Source organism: Euleptes europaea, chromosome 3 (genome assembly GCF_029931775.1).
Source record: "Euleptes europaea isolate rEulEur1 chromosome 3, rEulEur1.hap1, whole genome shotgun sequence".
Classification (NCBI taxonomy): domain Eukaryota; kingdom Metazoa; phylum Chordata; class Lepidosauria; order Squamata; family Sphaerodactylidae; genus Euleptes; species Euleptes europaea.
The window spans coordinates 77450631-77476914 of NC_079314.1; the positions used below are offsets into that span (position 1 = coordinate 77450631).

General features: G+C 40.8%; 1 protein-coding gene across 1 annotated transcript in view; it reads right to left on the reverse strand.

Annotated features, from left to right (window-relative positions):
- Positions 1-26284, reverse strand: part of PPFIA2 (PTPRF interacting protein alpha 2) — a 278103-nt gene that overhangs the window by 23887 nt on the left and 227932 nt on the right. Inside the window, exons 20-21 of the mRNA XM_056845998.1 lie at positions 24093-24186; positions 8919-9000 (exon numbers count right to left, since the gene is read on the reverse strand). Of these exons, the coding sequence (XP_056701976.1) occupies positions 8919-9000; positions 24093-24186 (176 nt within the window). The remainder of the gene's footprint in view (positions 1-8918; positions 9001-24092; positions 24187-26284) is intronic.

The following is a 26284-nucleotide window of genomic DNA, read 5'->3' on the forward strand; positions in this document are numbered from 1 at the left end:
CCAGAACTGTGCTGTGTTCTCTCCAGTACTAAGGTTCTCACAAGCACTTGTGCAAGGGTGTTTACCTGAATGTTTTCCTTCATGAAATCACATTATTCTTCTGGAAGTCAGGACAATCCAGTACCATTTTGTACCTTTTTTCAGCGACTGCTATGAGTGTATATAGCATGGCAATGTAAATATCTATAGCATGAGGGAGAGTTCCCTGTCCTGCTGTCCCAGGTTTTTCCGGTTGCGGCAAAGGACCTAACAGCACAACGTTTCCTTCCTGGACGTCCAGGTGGTGGGAGAAGCCTACTCTCTCAGATTTCCCAAGCTGACAGGTTTCATCAACCCACAAGTAATCCCTCACTCTATGTTCCCTGCTTTCCCTTTTTAAGGGAATGGTTTTTTCCCAGGTAGAGTCCTATTATCTCAAGTGCAGATGCAATATGTCCCTGCTTCCTACAGAACACTGGATGCCATGAGGCCGTCGGGGAGATTTTCCAGTTTCACTGGTCACATTTATTTTAATGCTGCATTTTTGTTCCCTGGCTTCACAGACCCAGGACACCAGTGATGCTCATAGGTCCCTATTGACCACAATGTTTTGTGTTCCCAATCTGTAGATTACTTTTGATGGGGATTTGGGGTACTTTCTCAAGAAGACTAGCTGATCAGGATATAGCCCCTTCCTTCTCTGCCACAATGTCGCTTCACTACAGTGGGTGGCGTGGTCATCTCAACCATCTATCGGGACCTACCTAGAGTCACAAGGTTGTTAACAGTATTATGCATACCACACAGATAGTCATCTTATGCTGCCAAGTGGGCTCATTTTTTTTGAATGATCAGGGTCAGACGGTTTGCAACCTCTTACTTCACTTTTATATGGGGTGTGTCATTACTCATTAAATGATACTAGCCTGGCTGTTATTCCCGTCAAGCACATCTGGTGGTCATCTCAGCCCTCTGTTTCCTGATTAATTCTTATTCAGTATTTGCAACACCAGTTTGCTAATGGTTTGAGGGCCTTGGCTAGTCTAATTTTTTTCCCTACGCTAATGCCCTTATTATTCTTTGCATTATGCTTTAAACCTTTTGTATAATGGCACCATCTAACCTGTTTTTCTTTTATCCACTAAGGTGCTGTTTTTGGTTGCTGTCATTTAACCTGTTTAAATTATTGGTCTGTGATCACTTTTCATCAGGTTAAGGTAGTATTACCTAGATTGAAGTTTGACCTTGGGTAAGGTCCCGTTGCCGAACCTGTTTTCTTCTAAATCCTCAGTCGCTAACTGAGCAATCTCTTCATGCAATCAAGTGCCTGAAGACCATGTCCTTCAGGTTCCATGCAGCACCTAAACAACCTATTGGTCTAGTGCATGGAAGGCTGAACCAGCAGCTTCTTTGGAAACTGTTTCTCGATGGTGTTTATAGCAATGCTGAACTATGCTGTCCACTCCATATGAAGGCCTTTTGCAACAGGGCTCATGTCTCTTTCGCTGTTTTCCTTGCCATGACAGATTTCTGAGGCTTCTCTAAAGTGGCAACCTGGTCCTTCGATCCACATACCTCTGGCATTGCCCTGTAGATGTGGTCTCCAGGGAGGAAACAGCTGTTTGTGAGAGTTGTCTTTTAATTAGGTGACAAGCCCACATCCGCCTCCATGGTAGGTGAGCTTGCTATTCTCCCATGCGGGACTGCACAGAAGCCACGAAAATGAAAAACAGAGTTGCACTTACCTGTAACTGTTGTTCATCGAGTGGTCTTCTGTGCAGGCACGCATCCCTCCCTCCTTTCCCCGCTGTGGGCTACTGCTTGGTGGCTATGGTGGTCTTCCACGGCGGCGAAGGGAGAACTGAGGGGGGAGAGCCCCTCCTCCCTCCGTCAACTGACCGTTGGGCGGACCGTTGCTCTCGGCCAGGGACGGAGGGGAGGGGGAGCGCTCCAGGCGTTCTGAAGCTCCTAAAAGCTTTCTAGACAGTTCTCCGCGGCTGGCCTGCGCAAGCGCAGTCCCATGCATGTTTGCACAGAAGACCACTTGATGAACAGCAGTTACAGGTAAGTGCAACTCTGTTTTTTCTTGAGGGAGCATTCAAACATGTTCTGCTCTAAATGCTGTCAAAGTCTTACAGACCAAGGATAGTTGTACCCTGCAATGGCCTGTTCGTAGACTGACCTTTCCTTTCCTTTCCTTTCCTTTCCTTTCCTTTCCTTTCCTTTTCCTTTCCTTTCCTTTCCTTTCCTCCTCTGATCAACAGATCTTGAGCAATGACTAGAAGAATACTAAATTATTTTCTAAATATGATAGACAGGAATTTAGCAACCAATAAGGTTACATTTGGATCACTGTATAGCATCAACATACCTATGAAAATTATTAAATGGTAAACATGATAAAAAGGTAAAATCCAGCCATTTCTAAAAACAGTAAAAAATGAGCACTCCAATATGTTATGAGATAAAGTATCAATTTTACCTTGGCCACATGGACAATATGGAATATAGAATATTACAAAACTTCTCATGCAGTACTTCAGAGGAGTTAGTACTAAGAAGATCTAGCATAATGAGGAACCATTAAATATCTCATATAGGAAGGCAAGGACCGAGGTGGTAAAATACCAAAGAATTTGATTGAACAACTCTACGTGCGTGAATTACCATGGTATTATAATTAAACTGGGAAAGAAATGCTTGACAATAGAGTCTCTGCCTTAGCTGGAGAATTTATTGTATTGCAAGCCCCAGCTGCTGTCATCTAATATCAATGGACTTCATCCATACTGAATAAGCATCTTGTTTGAGAGAAAACAGCAATCCATCCACTTCTATGGCAAAGATACTTTACTCTTAGCTTAAAAGGACTAAACGTGCCATCGTGAAGGGGGGGCTGGAGCCACACAGGAATTGGCATGACCCCTACGCCAGCATTCATTCCACTTGCGCCATGCAAATTGGCATGGATGCTGGCATAGGGAGACTTAAGCTGGCCCTGGGGGAGCGGCACAGCAGTGCGGGGCTGAGGCTCCAGTGCAAATTCCTGGCAGAGTCCCAATGGCCCAACTCCCCATGCCGATGTCTAGGGGGGCATTCCCAGGGTATTCCCAGGGTGGAGCCACTATGCTTCTTCTTAAGCCCTTTTGGGCAAGGAATACTCCCTCTGCCCTTACTCAAGTTTACGCCACCGAAAATGGTGGCGTAGCCCCATTGAACGCTACGGAGCAGTTCCATGGAGCTTGCAGGTAAGGGCAGGATTTTTGCTTCAGGATTTTTGCTCAGCGACAGATCACTGAGATACAAATAGCAATGCCATAGAGTAGCTGTGAAATTAGATTGACCTTTAATGGATCACTCATTCCATTGCTCTTTCAGGTCAATAAGTGGGGGCTGGAGAACTGATCTCCAGACAGCAGAGATCAGTTCACCTGGAGAAAATGTGTGCCATTTTGGAAGGTGGGCTATGTGGCATTATGCCCCACTGAGGTCCCTCCCCTCCCCAAACCCCACCCTCTTCAGGGTCCACCCCAAAAATCTTCAGATATTTCCCAAGTGGGAGCTGGCAACCCCACAAGTCAGGCAACTCTATTGACATTTGCTGTCCTTCCTGCCCTCTTTGCTTTAGGACAATAATTAATATGAAGAATGAAAAAGTTTCTCACATAGTAAACTGCTACTAACCTAACACTGGATAGTACCGATTATAACTCTAGAACTAAATCAACATAATATTCTAATGGTTTAAGACAAAGCCATGTTTTAGGCTTTTGGTAACATTTTCTCAGATTTATATACTCTTAGTCTTTCAGCCAAGCCTGAGGCCATTCACAGGTCTAATAATTTAGTCTTTTCATGGTAGCATAATTGCAGAAAATGAATAAAAAGGAGCTTCCACATTTAATTTTTATAAAGCTGTAAGTTATACACAATTAAACGTGACACCTTTGCTTTTATGTATTATATGATTCACTGTCCCTTCTCATTTGAAAGTTCTCCCAAAATCCCTAATGGCTCAAGTCTCTCTTCTATACAAAACTTGCATACCAAAACCGAAGACCATCCCTTTAATACTAAAGCTTTTTGGAGATTTCAGCTCCATCAAACATCCTGTGATCCTTCTATGTGTGAAAGATGTGCATGAATCTCATCATAGCTGTAGTAATTGTGCAGATTTGGGGCTGAATATTTTGAAGCTTCAAAATAGCCATATGTAAGGCAACCCAAAACACCTTTCCTTGAAAAGTGCTTGTATGTGAAATCAGAGTTTGTTATGGCCATTTACTCAAAGGAATCTGTGTGAACTTCACAGAACAGCTGTCTCTCTCTCTACTGGTGAGATTCATGTGCTCAGACTTCAAATACTGTACCTCACTAGTTTCAGCCAGCATAGCCCAAATTTTCAGTGTACTGTCATGAATAAAATCCCACCCTTCTAATTTAAAGCAACAACTTCCTTTTGCTATTTTTTCACACTATATAAGAGCTAATGATTTCTTGAGCTACAGCATAGTGTAGTCACCACAAACAAATTTCTTCCCAAAGTTGTGTACATGTCTCATGCCATTCAGATCATGGTAACTCTAATAAACCCCTGTAATTGTTGATCACATTTTAGGCATGCTGGCATATAATCCTTTAATGAATTTGCTGGGTATTTTCGCTTTTTTGCTTTCCTCCAAGAAGCTTCAACTTTAAATGCAAACTGCCCATTAATGGGCTATTAGATCATTAATCAAAGACTTTCAGTATGCCTTTAGTCACAAAAGGAGCCTGTCATAATAGCATTCTCACAAGTAGGCTCGACTGTCCCAAAGAGTAATGAAGTTTATTGTGCGTGCATTGCCCAACAAAACCATAAGTCACTAATGACACCAAGACTTCACCAAATATGTATTTCTACATTTGGAGCCCTCCCGTCTATTTTCTGATTTGGAAGCATTCCCAAGAGCCTGCTGCCTATTGTTCTCATTTCCCCACTGGGGGCAGGGGATTTCCCATCCCTAGTGGAGCCTTCCTACCACTGCTCAACTGGGTGGTAGGAGAAAAATGGGGGTGAAATGGAAGGGCAATGGTCAGTGTCCTGCCATGCTGATGTCACCTCCAGAACAACCAGCGGTGACATCAGTGCATTGCCAGCATAGAGTTTTGGCCAAATGCCAGAGCAGGGGTCCTCAACATGGTGCCCATGGGCACCACGGCATCCGCCGACACCTTTCCCGGTGCCTGCCAAGAGTTTTTTAGAAAGTGAGTGGGGCCAGGTAGGACTTTTGCCCAGCAAGGCTTCTGATTGGCTGTGCAGGTTTTTTTAAAAGTTGCTTTGTCACAGCTGCCACCATAGCACAAGGATCTATGCTGTATTATTGACGTAGAACTATGGCAATCGTTTTGTGGTTGGCTCTGCCTCCTGCGGCAGCCATTTGGGCCACTATTTTGTTTGTACAGCCACCGTGCTGCATCAGAATTCCAGAGGTGCCCACAGGCCCAAAAAGCTTGGGGACCCCTGTGGTAGAGCACTGATGGTGGCATAATGGCATCACCTGCAAGGCCTCTCTTCCCACTACTTGCCAACCTTGTGCTGTTAACTCTGCTGCTGCCCCCTTGCCTCCCCTACAACCAGTGAAAGATCTTTTCTAGCTGTCCACTTTTCTGTCACCTCTCTTTCCAAGCCTAAAATGAAAAGAATTAGGAATGTGAACCTTTATCAGCAATTGGAATATGAAATTGTGGTCTTTCAGATTTACAATTTTAAAAATTCAGACTACTGAATATTTGGAAATCCTTTCAGGTAAATAGAAAACAGCCATTCCCACTAAAAACAAGGCTCCCTTGACATTTCAAAAGTTTCCTTAAGCACCTCAACCCTTTCCCAGTGCCTGTGACAGCCCCAAGGAGCTGTATATGTGGCAATCGCACAGCAGTAGCTGTCTAGCTAACAAACCTTATCATTATGCCCAACAGAGCCTAAACAAAATATTAAAATGTCTTTGTTAATCCACCTGTGCTATGAATTGACTAATCCTGCATCTTATTCCTCAGTATAAAATAAATATATTCACTATGGTACAGCGGAAATCAAATATAGAATGATGTGCTTGCAAAGGGACAAAGAACAGTTGTTGCATTACTTTGCAGCAAATAGTCTGAAGCAGAGCAGGAAGATTATAAAGCAGTTACACCCGCCTTTCAGTTGAAAAGGACCTATTTCAAAGTGCTTTCTGAGGCTGTGTCTGCTTTGGGATTTCCTAAATGTAGGCAAACATCAATCATAGGCTTTACTTTCACCCCATGGCAACACCAATCAGAGGAAACTCATTTCCATTACCCCACTACCCTTGATGCCAGGCCGTCTGGGAAACACGATTCACTTTTATTTCTAGACAAGCCCAGCCTGCTTTCTATAGTGGTCTATGTGATTCCAGATATCCAGAATTATAAAATCTGGAAACAGAAATATTTCAAGAATTCCAAACTCTATTTGGTGAATACAGAATATTTCCTCATCTGAATTGCACATCCCTACAAAGAATATTTTGTTTTCTTCAGTTCTTACTAGGGTTACCAACCTCGAGGTGGGGTCTGGAGCTCTCCCACAAGTACAAATGTTCTCCATTTTGGACAAATCAGTTCCCCTAGAGAATATGGTAGATTTGGAAGGTGGGCTCTGGCTGAGTTCCCTCCCTTTCTCAAACTCCACCCTCCTCAGGAACTGCTCTCAAGAATTTCTGAAGCCAGAGTTTGTAACCCTAGTAGTTATTCTACAACTGGAGCCAGAACTGGTACCTAAATTGACTTGATTTCAGTATATCCATATTCTCAGTGCTTCATGCAGGCTTCTAGATGTTCCTTGGCAATTTGTAAAGATCTCTTATAGCTGTTTGTGTGTCTCACTGCCCACATTGGGGGTGTTTCTTTAAGCTTGGCATAGAACCTAAGCCTGCAGCTTTCAGGTGCAAGGTGAGTTTCTTGCTTATGTTCAGGCTATTTTAGAATGCATTTGAGCTGACCTGGAAAGTGGGCACATTCACACTGACCTATGTGTAGGAAAAATGTTACCTTGTGTTAGCCTGCCACAGTTTGGACCCTGCATTGATCCAGTTGAAGCCTTCATGTTTCAGCAAAATGGACTGCAGACCCTGACTGTAAATTTAATTTGCCATGAGAAACTGTGACTTCTGCTGAGGTTGCTGCACTGGCAGTTCAATCATGGTGGTGGTGGTGTAAGTGCTCAGGGAGCCGACTAGTTATTACGCTGATGTATCTCAGATACACCAGTGTAAGTAGTTGTTCCATCACATCAGGGCACAGCTGCCCCACTGCTCATGGCTGCCATTGCAGACTTGTGATGGCTGCCTGTCGGCAGGCAATGCAGAAGTGGGTGGGCTGGGGGACATGGTGTGAGTTAGTCAGCTCCTTAAGCCACTTCATCCTGGGAATGCCCCTGTCAGTGGCAGAAAGTTATTCCAGCAAAAAAACATGGTGTGGCCCATAGGCGCCGATGCAAAATGAAAACTTGGATTCCCCCCCCCCCCGATGTGGCTACTCTCCAAAGGCCCAGAGGAGCACAGGATGCCAACTACAGGCACAACCAATCACATTCCTCCCCTACAGCAGCTAGCCCCCCTCCCAAGCACCCAATCCCTGCCCCCTAGCCCTACAAAACCTCCAGCCAGGATGCCCCATAACTCATTAGATAGGGAGCGTGGCATGGGACTCCATCTCAGAACTTGCTGCCATGTGGACTTAGAGTGAGCAGCATGGCACTTCACACATCCAAGACTCAAAATTCCATTGCATGTATTTATATTTAAAAGGCTCTGACTCAGGGGTGCCCAAGCTGGAGTGGTCGTGGTTGGTTTTTCAGACGCTGCTGGACTTCTGTTTTGTTCAGCTGTAAAGCATTGCAGGGGTCCCATGGCATCTTGGAGGCTGACCCCTCCTTAGCTTCCCCCCCCCACACGCACTCTCTCTTGGCTGCTGTGTGTAGCATGCACAGGGAATGGGCTGGCAGGTGGTCCAAGGGGAGAGTGGCTGCTCTGGGAAGTGTGTGGGGGGGTGTCTTTGGGTCCCAAACTCTCCCATAGCACTGCTGGTGTTTGATAAGAAGAAGAGTTGGTTTTTATATGCCGACATTCTCTACCACTTAAAGAAGAACCAGTCTGGCTTACAACCACCTTCTCTTCCCCTCCCCACAACAGACACCATGTGAGGTAGATGGGGCTGACAGAGTGTGACTAGCCCAAGGACACCCAGCTGGCTTAATGCGCAGGAGTGGGGAAACAAATCCAGTTCATCAGATTTGCATCCGCTGCTCATGTGGAGGAGTGGGGAATCAAATCCGGTTCTCCAGATCAGAGACCACCGCTCCAAGGGACTCTGCTGCCACACCCTCCAGCAGAGGGGGGGAATTGCGGAGCGGCATACCAAGCAAACTGAGATATCCTGAGTGGCCCACTGGCTAGCCAACCAGTTCACCTTTTTGCTGTTTGTGGGGGCAAAAAGTCAGCCACAGGACTGTTGCCTGCCCTTCCCTTCTCTTCCTATGGGGGTATCATACCAGGAGCCCCAGCCATAGCTATACTATCCAGCTTATGTATTCGACATCATTTGCTGTAGCTATACATCTCTTTGGTAATTCTATATCCATGCCTTTTACCTCATATATCATGCATTATTCATGTATCATGCATTTTATGCAGTCAGCTTTCATAGTGTATTGTGCAATCGTACTTTCCAATAAACCATTTAATTTGTAGCAGTAACATCTTGGAGTTTGTGTCTTCCTACTGGCATATGTGTACCCATTGGGTAATATAGAGCCATCGTAGCAGAGGCTTCCTGCTTAAAGAGACTAAATTAACACCTTACTCTTAAAGTGTTTTTAGTATATGATAAAATCAGATGCATGTACATTTTCAAAGGATTTTCCCAGAGCTTACCTCTAGCCATGCAACCACTGTAGGCCCATCCCACTGTGCAAAAGGTAACCCCTTCCTTCGAGCTTCTTCCAGAAGTTCATGCCTAGAAGTGCATCACAAACTATTAAACATGTTAGAAACAAACACCATAGATTCAATGATGTTGTAGTAAGCTGCAGCAATGGAATATACATTAGTCTTCTTCATTTTTCTATTGAACTGTTAATACCTTAGAAGACTGTGCTTTTATTTTGGTGAAACATTTTCTTGTTTTGCAAAGATTCACTGTACGCTGCCATCCATTTAGAATGTATGTCTAACATGTAAACAGTCACCATATATCTAATTCCCAGCATTTTCCCAGTTAGATGGAGAAAGAAATACTATGTTATATAAATTATTTTATAAAAAAATATTTGCTCAACTTTTAATTGTCTTTGCCAATCAGTCTATGATGGAGCAATTTATCCTTTAATAAAATGAAGTATTCAAGCTGGAACAAAATCAGAGTCAATACTGCTGTATAAATAAAATTTTTAAGATAGTGAGACAATTATTTCCCCCAAATTAGACTTGACTTACAAGTTACAAAGCTGTTACAAAGAAGGAGTCATAACTGAACTATCTGAAAGGGTACAAGACATGGATTCCAAATCAATAATGTGTTAAACAAATTAAAGTTTTACTGCTACTCTAAAACATGACAGCTTTAAGTCCACTCCATGTTAGGCTTCTTCTAAATACTTAGTTCCCCATGACTTCCACCACTTGTGGGCTTCAAAGGTGGAAATGTTCTTGGTGGAACAATTTCCCCACAGTCATTAAAAAGTATATATTTTTCATATTTAGTCAGATCAATATCTTGGAATTTTATAGGGCCAGTACTTTCATGAGCAACTGTAAAGCTTCATGCTCCTGTGGTGGTAGTTGAAGATGTGGAAGGAGAACAAATATTCCCCAGTACTACATTCTGCAGCCAAGTGGTTGATTACTCCTGCTTAGACTGCTTCAGGAGATTCATCCAAAATAAAATTGGTTGCATGCATTCAAGTGCTTCGATTTGTACTTCAGGATATGCAAGTTATACATACAAATCATCTTTAAATACAGCTAGATCCTATTTTCCATTAATACAAAAAGAATACAACTTCTTGAATTCTATACCTGTCAAAAAGATTATGGAAATTCATACACTCTCATGGACATGGTTAATCTGACTCTTGTGTAGTCAATTTAGATATTGAAATTTAACAGGTGAGCTCAAGACCTGAAACAACTCCATTTTCTAACCCTAACCAAATTAACTAAACTGAATTTATTGATGTACTTGTAAATGATTTGTTCAGCAAGTTACACATAAAAATGTGGCATGTGGACCAGGAGATCAAGAAGGAAAAGCTACAAATTATAATATCTTGCTATCAGGATTGCAAACTCCTGGTTGGAAATTTCCTGGAGATTTGGGGAAAGAGCCTGGGAGGGGGGATGGAGCTCAGCAGGAATTTACCATAGAGTTCACCATCTGAAGCTGCCACAGTCTCCAGGTGAACTGAACCTTAGAGTGTGGAGATCGGTTATAATTCTGGGAGATCTCCAGGCCCCACCTGGAGTTTGGCAACCTAGATTGCCACTGGTTAATGTATTACCTATTTTCTAAACACAGGCTTTGAACCCTGTCCTGGGCCTATGACACACTCAAGGAACTAGCAAGCATGCCCAGAATATTTGCCTTTAGAAGTACCTCAGTTGTTGCCTCCAACAGTTCTGTGATTAGATATATGCACTTGGATCCTTCTTTCGATTAGATATTATTCTGAATATTATCTAAATTATCAGAATGTTAGCTTCTTTCACTCTACAGGGAGGCATAAAACAGCGTCTTATATTACATGTTACAGACCTTCATTGTGTACCTACTGATCCTGCAGTAGTTGAATCAACTTTTACAAATGAGCTGCATTTTGTGCTCTGTGGCTTACATTAATATGGCAATTTTTGAAACAATTTTTAAGAACTATTTATTTCTGAACCATGTTTTTAATTCTTAAAGGCTCCTAAGATCATTTTATTTTTACATACACTTTTAAAAGCCATATTCACTGCGCATACCCTGTGGATATAAAGAAACTTTCCATTGCATGTATTTATACTTAAAATAAGATGCATAGCAGCTAGTGGTGTGCATTCAGATATGCTAAACTGAAGAAAAGCCGAAAAAGCCATTTTGGCTCTTTCTGGATTTTTTTCAGCCAAAAAAAGAGAAGAACAATTTCAATGGAGCCAAAAAGGCACATCTGAAAAAAGCTGATTTTTTTCATGGATTTTTTCAACTTTTTCAGGTCCACTTTACCCTAGGGGAATGTTTGCAGGGCTCTGGGGAGGCTGTGTTTTGAGGTAGAGACACAATATTTGCAGTGTAGCTGCAGTTGACTCTCCTTACATGAACCTCCAAGATTGGTGAAGATTGGGTCAGGGGGACCAATTATAGATTCCCAAATGGAAAAAAATGCAGGCCCATAAAATTGGACCCCCTGACCCCAATCTTCAGCAAACGCACGGGTTCGTGTAAGGAGAATCACCTGAAGCTATGCTGCAAATATGGTGCATCTACCTTGAAAAACAGCCCCCCCAGAGCCCCACCAAGATCCCCATTGACATAACACTGAGCTATGTCAGAGCTGAGAACCAGAGCTGAGAGAAAAAAATCCCAGCATAAGGAAACTATTAGGAAATCTTTGCAGGGCTCGGGGGGGGGGGGGTTGTTGAGGTAAAGGCACCAATTTTGCAGCGTAGCTGCTGGTGACTCTCCTCACAAGAACCACCAAGTTTGGTGAAGATTGGGTTAGAGGATCCAATTTTATGGGTCCCCATTTTTTCTCCAATGGAAACAATTAAGAATGGATGGGCCACCTTCTTGGGAGCCTATAAAATTGGACCCAATCTTTATCAAACTTTGGGGTTCTTCTAAGGAGAGTCATCTGCAGCTATGTTGCAAATCTGGTGGCTCTACCTTAAAAACTGCCCCCAGAGCCTAATAAAGATTTCCCACAGGGTTTAATAGACCTGAAAATTTTCAGGTATTGGAAAAAAGCCGAAAAATCCTATACTGGTATGGGGATTCAGCTTCTTTTTTAAAAAAATTGGGTCTATTAAACCCGAATCTGAAAAATACAAAAAAAATATTGGTGCACACCTCTAATAGCAGCTTTAAAAATCATCATTTTAGAGAGTACAGAATCCAGAATTCTGTAGCTGTATCTCCCCAAAGGTACCAACTGCTACAGAATCCTGGATCAGCCCAAGAAACAGTTTGCTGTTTGGGGTTTTATACAAAAAATATTTATATTGTACTCTTGATTCTGTGATCCCCTTTATGTCTCTCTGATCTGAAAAGAAGGATATATATTTTTATATAAATCAATGTATATTAAATAAATCAAATAATAGGAAAATGTAATTTTATATAGTATTTGGCCTATATAAATAGGATGCAAGCTGTGGGGAACACATGTTCCTCAGCCAGCTGAAAATATGAAACTGCCTTATACTAAATCAGAAACTGGCTCAAATTCCAACACTGCTCCAAGGTTTCAGAGCCACCCAGCCCTGCTTCCCCAGATCTTTTAAATTGTAGAGCCTGAGGACTGAATCTGTGACCTTCTGCATGCAAAGCTTTGAGCAATGATGGCTTTTACCAAAAAGCTTGTAGACAGTCACTATCAAGTATGACAGTTCTTTATATTTCAATACATTTTTATAAGCTGTATATAAAATTCATGAGAATTATTGCTAAGGATAGTCACCACTATCCATTTCAAAATAAATCTGTGCCATTTCAAAATAAATCTGGGCTATTAAGTGGTAAGTAATCATACAATTCATAATTCAGTTCTATCCATATAATAAAGAAAACATTTGGCAAATCCCATCTAAGATATATGAAAATGAGGAAGAAGTGAATTTAGTATTAATACAGAAGGATTTTTTCTTTGGAGCACTGATACTTTAAAAAGATACTGATTTTAGTTCCCATGCCATGGACCATTAGTCACATTCTCTATCAAATAATGGGGAAAGTTTTAATGGCATTATAGAGAAGAGATTCCAATACAAATTAAACATACCAGATGTGGGCTCTGTGACAAGTATCTTGTGAATAGTCTTAGGAAATAGGACCAAATTGTATAACAGTGGGCTTAAATTACGTGGTGGAGTATTTATCTAAGAAATCACAAGTCCAGTTGAGCAAGGGTATATTTCAGTAAAATAATAATAATAATAATAATAAAAACAGCATAAGGAAATGTACTTTTGCATGGCTCCCTTTTGTTTCTGCAGAGGTCATGCAGGAAAATCTCACATTGAATTGAGCCCAGTTGAACCAACCTGTTTAGGAAAATTATGGAGTTGGTTTATTTGGGGAGTTTGCTTGCCCTTGGGCTCTTCCACATTCTTATTTTTGTCACTTATGTGCCCCTATTGCTTTGTTTTGCTCCTACTAGTGATTGGTTTGGTATCACATCACTTTATCTCCTGCATATTTCCCTCCACTTTTAAACTCCAGGGAAATATGCCAGAGATAGAGCAATGTTATATTGAAGTGACCACTAGAGGGAGCAAAACATGTGCAGTAAAGAAAAAGAAAAAACTCTGACGCAATAGGGGCACACAAGTGACATAAATGAGAGTGTGGAAGAGCTCTTTGTTAAGAAAGTTGCTCATTCGTATCTATATGAAACAAAGTCAAAATGGTCAATAGTTTACATGTAATCTTTTATAACGTTAAGTTTACCTGGATTTCTAACACAGTTTAAAAAACATCATAAAAATCCTCTAGATCTCTGTCTAATAGAGTGCAGGGCTGTAACTGGGGGTGGGGAGAGGAGGTCAGCTGCCGCCCCTGTGGCATGCAGAGAGGGCGGCAGAACGGCCTCTTCTACCCAGCACAGGGATGCCTACAGCAGAGGCAGTTCTGCCGCCCTCTCTGCATGCTACAGGGGCAGCTGCTGCCCTCCTCACCCCCCCCCAGTTATTGCCCTAATAGAATGAGTTGGATCTAAACCTGCATTTCATGAGAGGAACAGCCTTTCTACTTTACCAAGGGAGGGGTCATTTCCTCTTTACTACTGCAGCCCTCCATTCCACATTGTATCTGAGAATGCCGATGGCATGACATAAAGGAGATTACATCAAAGATCTATACTACAAACAGAACTTTGTTCAATATTTTTAAAAATCCAACCCATTCTCTTTAATTCATTGATATGTTTTATGCTAGGACCAGAGTGTTTTAATGTTTAGAGTGTCATAACTAGGAGCTAGGTTTGGTTACAGTCAGCCATGAAGTTCACTGAGGAGATTTACATCCTTTTAAGCCCATTGATTTCAATGGACTTACAAGGGTGTGATGCTGCTTAGGAGTGCACCGTCAATGACCCTAAGCCAATCACTCTTGTGTGTGTAAAGTGCCGGACTAACAGAGGTGGTTTGCCAATGCCTTCCTCTTATTCTTATGGCACCCTGCATTCCTTTTAGGAAGGGCAGGATAAAATGTGATTGGTTAATTTATCACTGATTTATTTCATTTATAGTCCACCTTTCTCAAAGAGACTTGAGGTGGGTATATTTACCTGTACTTAATCTCAATCCATTAGCAAACATCTACATTAAAAAACCTTTTAAATCTAAAAATTTAGGGAAGTTTTGCTTAAACAATCAGTTTGCACAGTTTGGTTAAATGATACTATAACCATTAGGATATAAATGCACATGCATACACTACAAGATGGTGAGCATTACTCCTTTTCCTGAAAGCATAAAAATGTATTTTGTAATGAGTACCAATCATAAAGAATGCCTACAGCTTTGAATTATGATAAGAATTACTATTCCAAATGAAACAACAAATCATGACGAATCCCACAACTTGCAGAATACATGGCCTCATACTCTTATACCAGCTCTGCTATATACAGTTAACTCTGCCTGGGCTTTTCAGGCATAATAAACTTGGCCCACATTTTAATGCACCCGTTTATATTAATATATTTTAACATTAAACAATTAATTAACTCCTCTCCTCACGAAGCTGAGGGCTTTCATAAGCATATGATTACACTCATTGAAGTGTTAAAGTCCATATATGTTCATGGAAGGATTTATGTAAGGCCTGATAAAGGGAGTCTGTTTTTGATTTAAAGTTTCTTAAATTTTCACAAGAGAAACAATTTTGAATCATTTTAGCCAAATTCTGAATAACAATAAAATGTATGTTTAACTTGCAAATTAACTGAATTGGCAAGAAATAAAAATAAGAGTGGAAAAGTCAGCACAAAATCCTGTTGTTCTGTATGCAGCTCGTATAAAACAACTGCATGAACAAATGTATGTGTAAAATACTAGACCTATAGCACAACGGTGCAATGACACTTTCGTAACTTATTTCAGGTATCTCGGATTTTATATATAATCACTGGGTAAGAAGAAACAACACAGTACACCTCGAAAAGGCCTCAAATGTTGCCCAGTTTAGAATATTTAAATTGAATTTAACTTTCCCACATAAATCTGCAACGTAAAGTGGTTATAGAAAGCCAAAGAAATAATAATAAAAGAAGAAAATAAAATAAGAAATTCAAACATGGTGCTGAAAGTGGCCATGATCAGCAACCATTGTGGTTTAACTTACCCAGATGTGCTTTTCATGAGATGAAGAGAGATGGATGGAAAAGAAAAGCACACAAACATTAATGAATATATGTCATTCCATAAAGGAAATTATATGATAGATTAAGAAATTAAAGAAGAGGCATAGCAAGAGTGGCATTTTTTTTTTAAATGAAACATTGTCTCTCCCTCTTTTAAAACTAAATACATATTCCCATACAGAGTAAATGCATTTGTGTGTGTGTGTGTGTGTAAAGTGCCGTCAAGTCGCAGCCGACTTATGGCAACCCCTTTATGGGGTTTTCATGGCAAGAGACTAACAGAGGTGGTTTGCCAGTGCCTTCCTCCACACAGCAACCCTGGTATTCCTTGGTGGTCTCCCATCCAAATACTAACCAGGGCTGACCCTGCTTAGATTCTGAGATCTGATGAGATCAGGCTAGCCTGGGCCATCCAGGTCAGGGCAAATGCATTTAGCTAGAGTCAAATTATAAAAATAAGATTTAGAATTTGCATCATTAAGAATAGCTTCCATATCTTTTGATACATGTTCTTGATACCAAGATCAAGTTCAATGGACAGCACTTCAATTTAGAATGTACAAAACTGGCACAATTACAAAAAACAGGCTTACTGAATGTGTAAGGCAACATCCAACATGTTCTCTTGTGTGCAGTTCCTGTGTTTGTTTGAGCAAGACATGAAAACATAGCTGACGAAAGGACTAGGAACTCTGTTGAACTTCTTCTTGTAGGGGACTCAAGAAAACCCAGCCATGCATCCCCCCCCCAAAAAAATACCATGTATACCTAGTCTCTAACACCACAGTTCTGAGTAGGGCTGTCAATTCGGTTCGGTCCGAACTGAAAATCAACCGAATTTCCCCTGATTCGGTGATTTTCTGTTCGGACGGATCCGAACTCAAAACTGGCGGGCAACCGGGGGGGCCGAATTCAGCGAGTTCGGGAGTTCGCGAATAAATTCGGCCCCCCTTCAGGGGAGCCCGCTGAAAGGCGCGGGCTGCCCTTTAAACTGATCTGAGCCTCCCAGCTGGGAGGCGCAGGTCAGTTTAAAGGGCAGCCCGCCCCCCTTCAGCGGGCTCCGCTGGAGAGGTGCGGGCTGCCTTTTAAACTGACCTGCGCCTCCCAGCTGGGAGGCTCAGATCAGTTTAAAGGGCCCCCGCGCGCCTTCAGGGAATCCCTCTGAAGGCGCGCTGGGGCCGAATTTTCCCCCGAACTCCGGATCCCCCCAAATTACCGGGGATCCGAAGCGGGGGAGTTCGGACTTCGGCACGTACCGAACCCACAAGGGTCAAATTCGGCCGAATCCGAACTGTACCGAATTTTTTTTTTTTGACAGCCCTAGTTCTGAGTGTGTGTGTGTGGAGGTTAGGGAGTGTCCAGGGACGGTGCAGGCCATGCTGCCTCCTGAGCGGCTTGCTGCCAGGCGCAGCAAGCCGAAAAGGCTATTCAGTAGAAAACCCTGTGAAACCACTCCATAGGGTTTCATGCTGCTGGCGAGGCTGCACTGGAGCCTGCCTTTTGCTGCTCCCCAGACCCAGCGTAAGTGGCCCTGCACCATCATTACTGCCAATTTAGCCGGTGGAAATGGCACTAACGCCAGGACAGGGGTCACACTGGCTCCTTTCCTCTTTTGCCCCCACCTTGTGGATTGCTCTGCCCGGGTTGTATATTTATCTGTCTTGATCATGATTGATGAATCTTTTATTTTACTTTTGTTTTGGAGGAGGAAGAGGCAGGCTATGGCCATTGCGCAGAATAAATACTGCCTTGATGGATGTGAGTGCTATTTACATATAATTTCTTATGAGCCCTTACACAAGAGAAACAGTCATAAATTTCATGCCACAATAGGCTATAGTGAATAATGGACAATTAAGGGTAGTTAAGAGGCATGAAATAATAAATGTTCTTAAGGGCTCAACAAAAGCAAGTAACTTTCGGGGCTACACTAATTTCAGTAATAAGCAAACAATAGGTGAGTAGTAATCATAGCTCAGTGCAATTAATATAATTTTGATTTGCTTGTACACTTGTTTTTAATTACAAGATTCATTAAAAGCAATGCTTTGTACTTGACAATAGGCAAAATCATTATTTTTAAAAGATAAACAAGCCAAACAAGTCGGATTAAAAAGTCAACAAAAATAAAAATGGACCAGATAGCATGGAGATGTTATGAACTGAGGAGATCCATACGCAGTTTGCCACATCTGTACCAACAGGCTGCTGCAGTGGTTAAAATGCCCCACACCCAGCACCCGTATCTGCATAAAAACCACACTCACAGAAGTTGTACAAGAAATTCAGAACAGCCATGCCACAATCCAGGTACAGAGGAAATTAAATATAACACAGCATCTAGCAATTTAATGGATAACTGAACATCTGAAGAAGTGAGCTGTAGCTCACGAAAGCTCATACCCTACCAGAAAATATTTTTGTTAGTCTATAAGGTGCTACTGGACTCTTGCCCTTTTCTACTACTGCAGACAGACTAACACGGCTACCCACTGTGAATTATGAACATAATCTAGCCAACTGTGATCTGGAAACCCCCAAGGATTTGCAAGCTTTTTGTAAGGACAGATGATGAGCCCCTCTTGCACCCATCTGGCTAACATGAAAACAGAACTATCTCTTGTTTTCTAGGAATCAGAGTAAGGACTTTATGACTCTGAAGAAGAAGGGATCAGTTCCCCCTGTTTCAAAGGGCAGGAGTTCAGTTATCTAACATCCAGATCTCTGTAGAGTATAGCCAAAAAGCATGTTTATTGGCTGCTGGACACCAACTGCTCAGCCCTGGGAGACTTAAGTGGGTGAGTGGCACCTAGGGTTGGCAACCTGCAGGAGGGCCTGGCAATCTGGTATTATATCTGATCTCCCGAGTATAAAGACAAGTTCCTTTGGAGAAAATGGCTGCTTCAGAGGGTGGACTCTATGGTATTATACCATGATGAAGTCCCCACTCTCCCCAAACCCCATGTAACCCAGCTGCACTTCCAAATCTCCAGGAATTTCCCAACCTGGAGTTAGCAACCCTAGTGGCATCAAGCAGGTAGAGTCCTAATGTAGCCCTCCTAGTTACTCCTGGTGTAATTTTTTTTTTTAAAGTTCACTCACTTTCCCCTATAAACAGAACCCTACAGGTAAGCATAGAATGTAAACCAGATGAAATGTCTCAGCCATCATATACTGCGGCCATTGAAATATGAGCACATGTAACATATCAAGGGGTTAATAGATCAAAAATATAATACATCTACAGTTAATTGAAAGTAATTTGTTAGACTCATGCTGAATTACTGAGGCCTGCATGGGCTTAATATTCAAAAATGAAATGAACAAGCAAATAAATTAAAATTAAAACAAGGGGCTCTTATATACCATCATGTAAAGATGCTGACATTCAATCTTTAGCCATATAACTACATATCTCCAATTACTACAGTTTGTTTTTATTCTATGCAATATATTTTACAAATACAAGTTATAATTTTATTAATGTTTAATTTTATAAAAGGCTGTTAATGTTTTACAAACAATCTGTGACTATATTTGGATGATATTGTAATTTTAATGGGTATTTAGCCATGATTTAGAATGTCACACCTCATAAATAATAGAAAGTGTCTTCCGTCATAATTATGGAGCATTCTGTTTGTATCTTAAGAACATAAGAAAGACCCTGCTGGATCAGACGAAGGCCCATCAAGTCCAGCAGTCTGTTCACACAGTGGCCAACCAGGTGCCTTTAGGAAGCCACAAACAAGACGACTGCAGCAGCACCATCCTGCCTGTGTTCCACCGCACCCAAAATAATAGGCATGCTCCTCTGATACTAGAGAGAATAGGTATGCAGCATGACCAGTATCCATTCTAACTAACAGCCACGAATATCTTAGATTAGGATGTAATTGGCCCATTCTGTCCATATCCTGAATTGCCAACCTTGTTATGATTCCCTCCTTTTAAGGAGTATTCCATGTTTATTTACTTTCTTATTCTCAGCTGCTCAATCTACAAGCCTGCTAACATCAGACAAGATGGGCAATGAGACAATTTTCCCAGTCCCATTAATTCCTAATACTTAATAGCAAGCACACACAAATATTTCTTTCATTATAGACCTTCTCTTCAAATTCTTGAAGTGAGGTGATTTGACTTTACTGTTTCAGGAAACTTAGTCCAGCAAAACGGTAACACCTAAAGCTATCCTGTCATTAAAATGTTGTGCTTTCAATGTAAATAATAGATACTCTTCTCCATCTTGCAATGGTGCCACTTTTAAGTTACTGATGCCCAAGCAGAACAATCGCTGGAGTAATACCCAGTGGGTTCAACCCCTCCCCCATTCTTTCTCCCTAGATTGCTGGCTGAACAGGGCTAAGATGACGGCTGAACACAGATGATTTCCAGAGCAAGTTTTTAGGATCAAGTTTCAAATACAGCTAATGTCTATACAATTCAGAGGCCAACAGAGAACTGAACAGCAGGCAGTTTTGGCACTAGGATGTATGCCAGTGTTGACAATTCAAAGCAGGAAAATTCAAAGGAGTCAAAAGACAAAAACCAACCAACAACAACAAAAAAAACCCCTCCAATGTGAAACAGTTGGTCTTTTGAATATATGTAACTTATTACTAAACTGGCTTATTTTCCAAAGGATGAATTCCAGTAGAATAACTGTTTTAAAGACAGGATCCAGAGGTTGCAATAAACTACATGGAAATTCCTCATTCAATAGAACTTAACAGAGAAGAGTTGATCATAACTATCCAGGACTCTAAATTACAAGTACACTTTATAGTTAATTTGATACAAGACTTCTATCAATCACTAATTAATATTTTTAAAAGGCATTTTCTGTAGTGAAGTTCAATACTATTGGTTTCATTTGCTTTTTGGATTCTCCATTAATGCTTAGCTGGCAAAGCCCTAAAATAGTTTCCGTGTTTCTAGAAATTGCCAACAAGAATTTTAACAAAAATAAGCCACTGAGCCAATTCTCAGTCTTTCCCATATCAATAAATGAAGTATGCTGTCACAAGAAAATATGCAAGTTACCCAAACCAGAGTTCAGAGAATTAAGTTATGGTAAGCTGGCACATGCATTTAAATATGGGGCAATTCCAAATAGTATTGGTTCTTGTAGGTTATCCGGGCTGTGTGACCGTGGTCTTGGTATTTTCTTTCCTGATGTTTCGCCAGCAGCTGTGGCAGGCATCTTCAGAGGAGAGACACTGTCCTTCAGTGTTACTCCTCTGAAGATGCCTGCCACAGCTGCTGGCGAAACGTCAGGAAAGAAAATACCAAGACCACAGTCACACAGCCCAGATAACCTACAAGAACCAATGAACTCTGACCGTGAAAGCCTTTGACAATATTTCCAAATAGTATCCTTCAATAAACTAGCTATATACTAACCAAGTTGCAGAAGACTTTCCCCAAAGGAACAGGACACAGTGAGCAGTTACTGATTGGCTTCTGGGTTTGATTCAAGGTTCTGATTACTATTCGTGGCCCACATATCCACATAGCAGGACTGGCTTGCTCAATATGCTTCATCATGACCACTTTACTCATATGAGCAAAGCCTTCTGAAGGTGCCACAGTGCCGATGGGTAATATCAACAGGTGGCCAAGAAATCCTGAAAACACCTTAACCTTAAAATTCTCTATGTCAATATTACAGAAAAATATATTTCCCTGGTGCAAATAGTGCACTGCCTGCAGGAAAAGATATCTGAGGTGTTGTTTAGTGTGGCACACTATAGCCTATGTTATTTATAAAACCAAAATTCATTTTTTCTTTTCAAAAAACTGTAATCTAGAGACATTTAAATGTGTACAGGAAAGAGGTGTTGATTAATATAAGAAGGCAAGAAAAAACTGAGACAAAAATCAATTTTAAACAATTGAAGATGTGATCATGACTTTTTAATTACTTTTGAACTCTGTATATATGTGTGTGTGTGTGTGTGTGTGTGTGTGTGTGTGTGTGTGTATGTATGTATGTATTATCATCAGAGGGTCTGACTCTGGTTCCTTCTAAAGGTAAAGGTAAAGGTCCCCTGTGCAAGCACCGGGTCATTCCTGACCCATGGGGTGACGTCACATCCCGACGTTTCCAAGGCAGACTTTGTTTGCGGGGTGGTTTGCCAGTGCCTTCCCCAGTCATCTTCCCTTTACCCCCAGCAAGCTGGGTACTCATTTGACTGACCTTGGAAGGATGGAAGGCTGAGTCAACCTTGAGCCGGCTACCTGAAACCGACTTCCGTCGGGATCAAACTCAGGTCGTGAGCAGAGCTTTTGACTGCAGTACAGCAGCTTAACACTCTGCGCCACATACCCATACAAATGTATGCACTTTTTAATGTTTGCATAGTCCTAAAAATGTATGAGAGCTCTGTGGGCCGCCCTCGTGCAGGACTAGCATGCTTTATCTCCACTTCTTTAAGCATAAGCTCAATTGACCTTTTGGCTGAAGAGTTGGTGCTAGCAGTTAGAGTAAACCTGACTTTTTTTTCACTTATTTTATTTTCTGTTTATATTCCTCCTGCTAGATCAAGTAATACTGCATGAAACTGGGCCCGTCTGGGAGAACTATTTGATGACATCAAAAACAACCATCCAACTACTCCAGTTCTTATGGCGGGTGATTTTAATGCATGAATAGGGCTGGATGATAATACTCTCTTCCAAAATCTTATATTGAATTTTGATGAATCTTTCCTGAGTTCCCTATGGTATACTAGAATTTCCAGGGACTCGATAATTAATTCTTCCGGTTTAAGTCTGGCCCAATTCGCTATTCAGAGGAACCTAATAATAGTAAATGGGCGATCGCGGATCGACCCTAATGGAGATTTTACTTTTTTTAGCCAAAATGGTGCCAGTGTTATCAATTATTTTCTGGTTTCATTAGATCTCTTACCTCTAATCAGTAATATGGAAGTCTGCGATTACATGGGCAGTGACCATCTCCCTCTCTTTCGATCAACCAATTATGTGTTCAGCACTAAATACTGTCCTACCATCAAATATTGCACCAATCCCAAAAAGCCCTAGCTCGTGTTTACTGGAGCCCTGAGCTTGATTCCTTGGTGCGTGGCAAAATGCAGCTTTTGGAGGTGACTTCGTTGAAAGCTGCCCTCCTTGAGCAAGAGTCTGCAGCTACTGTCTTAAATGTTTTTTTTTCAGATTAATTGATTTATTTAAACCTTTATTTACTAAATAAATAACCTCAAGCTTGCATGCTTTATACAAACAAAATTCTTGGTTTAACGGTGAGTGTAGACTACTCAAACGAGCAAAAATGTATGAGAAGACTATGAGGAAATTGAACCAATATGATCAAAATGTTAACACTTTAAAACACTAAATACTATTTTTACAGCTTTTATCCTCCTTGTTTTTTTAAACAATTTTCTCTCTCCACAGCATGAATGCACTGAGAAACAGAAATAATTATATTTTGCCATAGCTTTTTTTATATGTCTTGAGTCATAGCATCTGCTGGATGGTATTAGTTTTACAAGTAGGCGCAGCACAAGTAACCACATAATTATCCTATAATTTGAGTATATTACATCTGTTTCACTGTCATGGCATAAAAACCCCCACCAAATTTACTAGCCCCAGTGAGGAACATTTGCGCATTATTATAGACTATTCATTGATAAATAAAAACACGCTCTGTTAAATATTTTTCACATAAAAAACAGAAACTATCTGTTGTGGTTAGTCATTAAAACTGCCAGCCCAATCCTGAAAGGGAAGGCAGTTAGGCAGCAGCTGAGAGCAGTGCAACTGCACCGTCTCCTCCAAGGTTTCCTGTCCACCTTGGAGGAAAAAAGAACAGTTTAAAATAAATAAAAACAAAAAAAAAATGGAGGGAATTGCCCATTGAAAAAGCAAGGCTGCACCACCAAAAAAGGTGGCTCAGCCACACCGCAGCTCAAGGGGGTGTTACCAAGGGGAACGGGGTTAGAAAGCTTCCCAAAGGCAGCTCTGCCCCTAGGAGCACCCTGAGAATGCATCCCCCATGCCGGCGCAAGTGTTCTCTTTTGGGATTTAGTTCCTGGAGTGGCTGCGCTGGCAGCGGGAGCCAGTGGAACTCAGTGGCTCCTGGAAGCTGGCGTGTTTGCCCCCACGCCAGCGTAGGTCCATCCTACTTTATTCCATGATAAAGTGGCACCTATGCTAGCACAGGGTCACATTGGCTCCTAAGAAGATCTGCCCCCCCCCCTTCAGGATTGCAGCCTGCACTGGCACAGGTACCACAAAATGTTTTTCTTTTGCAAACACGCATCTTTAAAATTCTAAACATGCTATTTTGTCAGTTATAACAAATTATATCATTATAAAATGTAGTTCATCAGATAGGTTCTTACTGAGACAAATATCTACTGGGTTTACTAAGAGATGCAACTGATGCCAACCCAGCACCAAGGGAATGCACTAACAACAGATGACATCATGAAAAGAGCATGACCAAGCAACTTACTTTTTCTTTAGCCTTCGATCTTTCTCTGCCTGTGTCCCAAGTTTACCCAATCCCAGAGAATCCTGCACTGCAGCTTCCGTTTCCATGTAACCTCCTGTGTTAAAATAGGAAAGACATTTCCCTCTCATAATTCTTTTCAAGAGTTCTGTTAGCTTCACATTTTGTTTGTGAGGTTTACATTGGATTTTTTCAGAAGGGGGGGGGAATCCCATAGGCTATAAATCCAAAAGCCACTTACTTGTCCACAATCTACACTGAAATGAATAGGACTATTTACAAGGAAACCACATTGTATATTTAAAATTATCAAAGGATGTATGTGTTTAGCTCACAACAAATTCCTACAGTTTCTAAGAAAAAGAATGTATTTGACTTGTCTTACTGCAGGAAACAGGGCAGGTGGGAGAAATATTCCTTGTGCGCATGCCTGCCATATACAGATCTTAATAACCAAGGAATATAAGCACATCTCTTCCAAACAACTGGGATTTCTGAAAAATACTTCCTGTGGTGCTTGAAAAATATTGCTAAATGCCCCTCAGTTTTAAATGGCAAACACTCAGAGGAAAGCACTTACAGCCAAAATTCTTCTGGCTTTTTGTTGTTTTTATAAAGACATTGAAAAGGTATCTGACTCTGATTATGCTAGAGGTTAATCATATCTTATAGTGAAGGCTAGATAGCAACTATATGATGAACCCAGAGTTCATGGCTTCTTATGTATTTATGAAAGAATGAAATTTGGTGGTTTTGTTCCTACAGTAACCTCTTGCAGAACAGAAATAACTCAGAGTGATTTGAGAGAAGTACCACTTCACATGTTTTTTGCCACGATGTCATATCTGGCTAAAAAGATTCTTCAGCTTTTTGGAACCATAAAAATGTTGTATAGTCCATTCAATCAAAATGAAAGTGGAATGAATGTACATACCTAGATCACCTCTTCTATACACTTTCTGCTGTTTGAAAACAAACTATCGTCCAACTCCCTCCATATGGATTGTTGAATAAAGATACACTATGTCAGACTCCAGCTCATATTCCACACAGTAAATATGTTTGACTGTATGATCTCCTGAGAGTAAACTCTGTGCTACAGCAATATTTAAACCACTGGAAGCCCCAATCCCCAGAAAATATTACATTGTACCAGCGTGCTCTTTAAAATTAAAGATGACAGCATGTAACTGGTGGTTATGGAAGATAAATGATATCATGTGTTTACTTAGTCTCAAACTGGAAGACCTGTTCCTGCTTATATCTACATTAGTCATGTGATACATTGTTTGAATTTAAGGACAGACACACTACAGATGCAAGAGTGAATAAAAAACAAAAGGCAAGAAAAACAATGTTTTAAAATCATGCTAGAAGACTGCAGAAAGAGATAGTCAAATGAATTAACTAAAGGACAGAAATTTCAAAGGATGAAGAAGAAGAAACAATAAGAGTTCCCATTCTAAACTTTAAAATGGTGGAATTTTCCTATCATAATTATATAAGTACAATTGACATGAAGAATACTTTACTATGGAAATTATAGGCATTGTTTTAACTATTTTTTTAAAAATCTTTTGTACTTATTTTAAATTTTGGTTTTATCTTGTTTTAATGATGTATTTACGTATTGGTTTTAATGGCTTTTAAGATGCTCTTGTAATTTGTATATTTTAATTTATTAGCTACCTTGGTAGCCCAAGGAGGGGTAAAAACTGGTTAAAAAATTAAATAAATAAATTAGTACTGTACAAGTTTAACACGTCATATTTAATCAAATGCTTATACTTTGTTATCAGGTCTGTTTCAGATTTCTGGTTGGCTCCAGATTTCTACAATCCAAATCCTATTGCACTGTTTATTGGATGTCCCATCCTGTTGGTTGTATCTGACTTACACTATGTAATCTGCCTTGAATCTCAGTGACATAGAATGACTATAAATAATGCAAATAATAAAGAACGTTCTCTCTTTCACATGTCAGTAGACATTATTTTCATGGCCAAAAGCAAATGTTGCAAGCTTTGGCTAAAATAAGTTTTCATGTTTGAAGAAAAAAAGGAAGTATCCGATTGTACCACAGAAAAAGGCAACAAATGATGTGATTTTCAGCTTCAGATTTGATCACTGCCTTGTCTAAGAAATGATCATAGGGCACATCCTTATTTTTTTGTATTTAAGTACAGATATCTCAG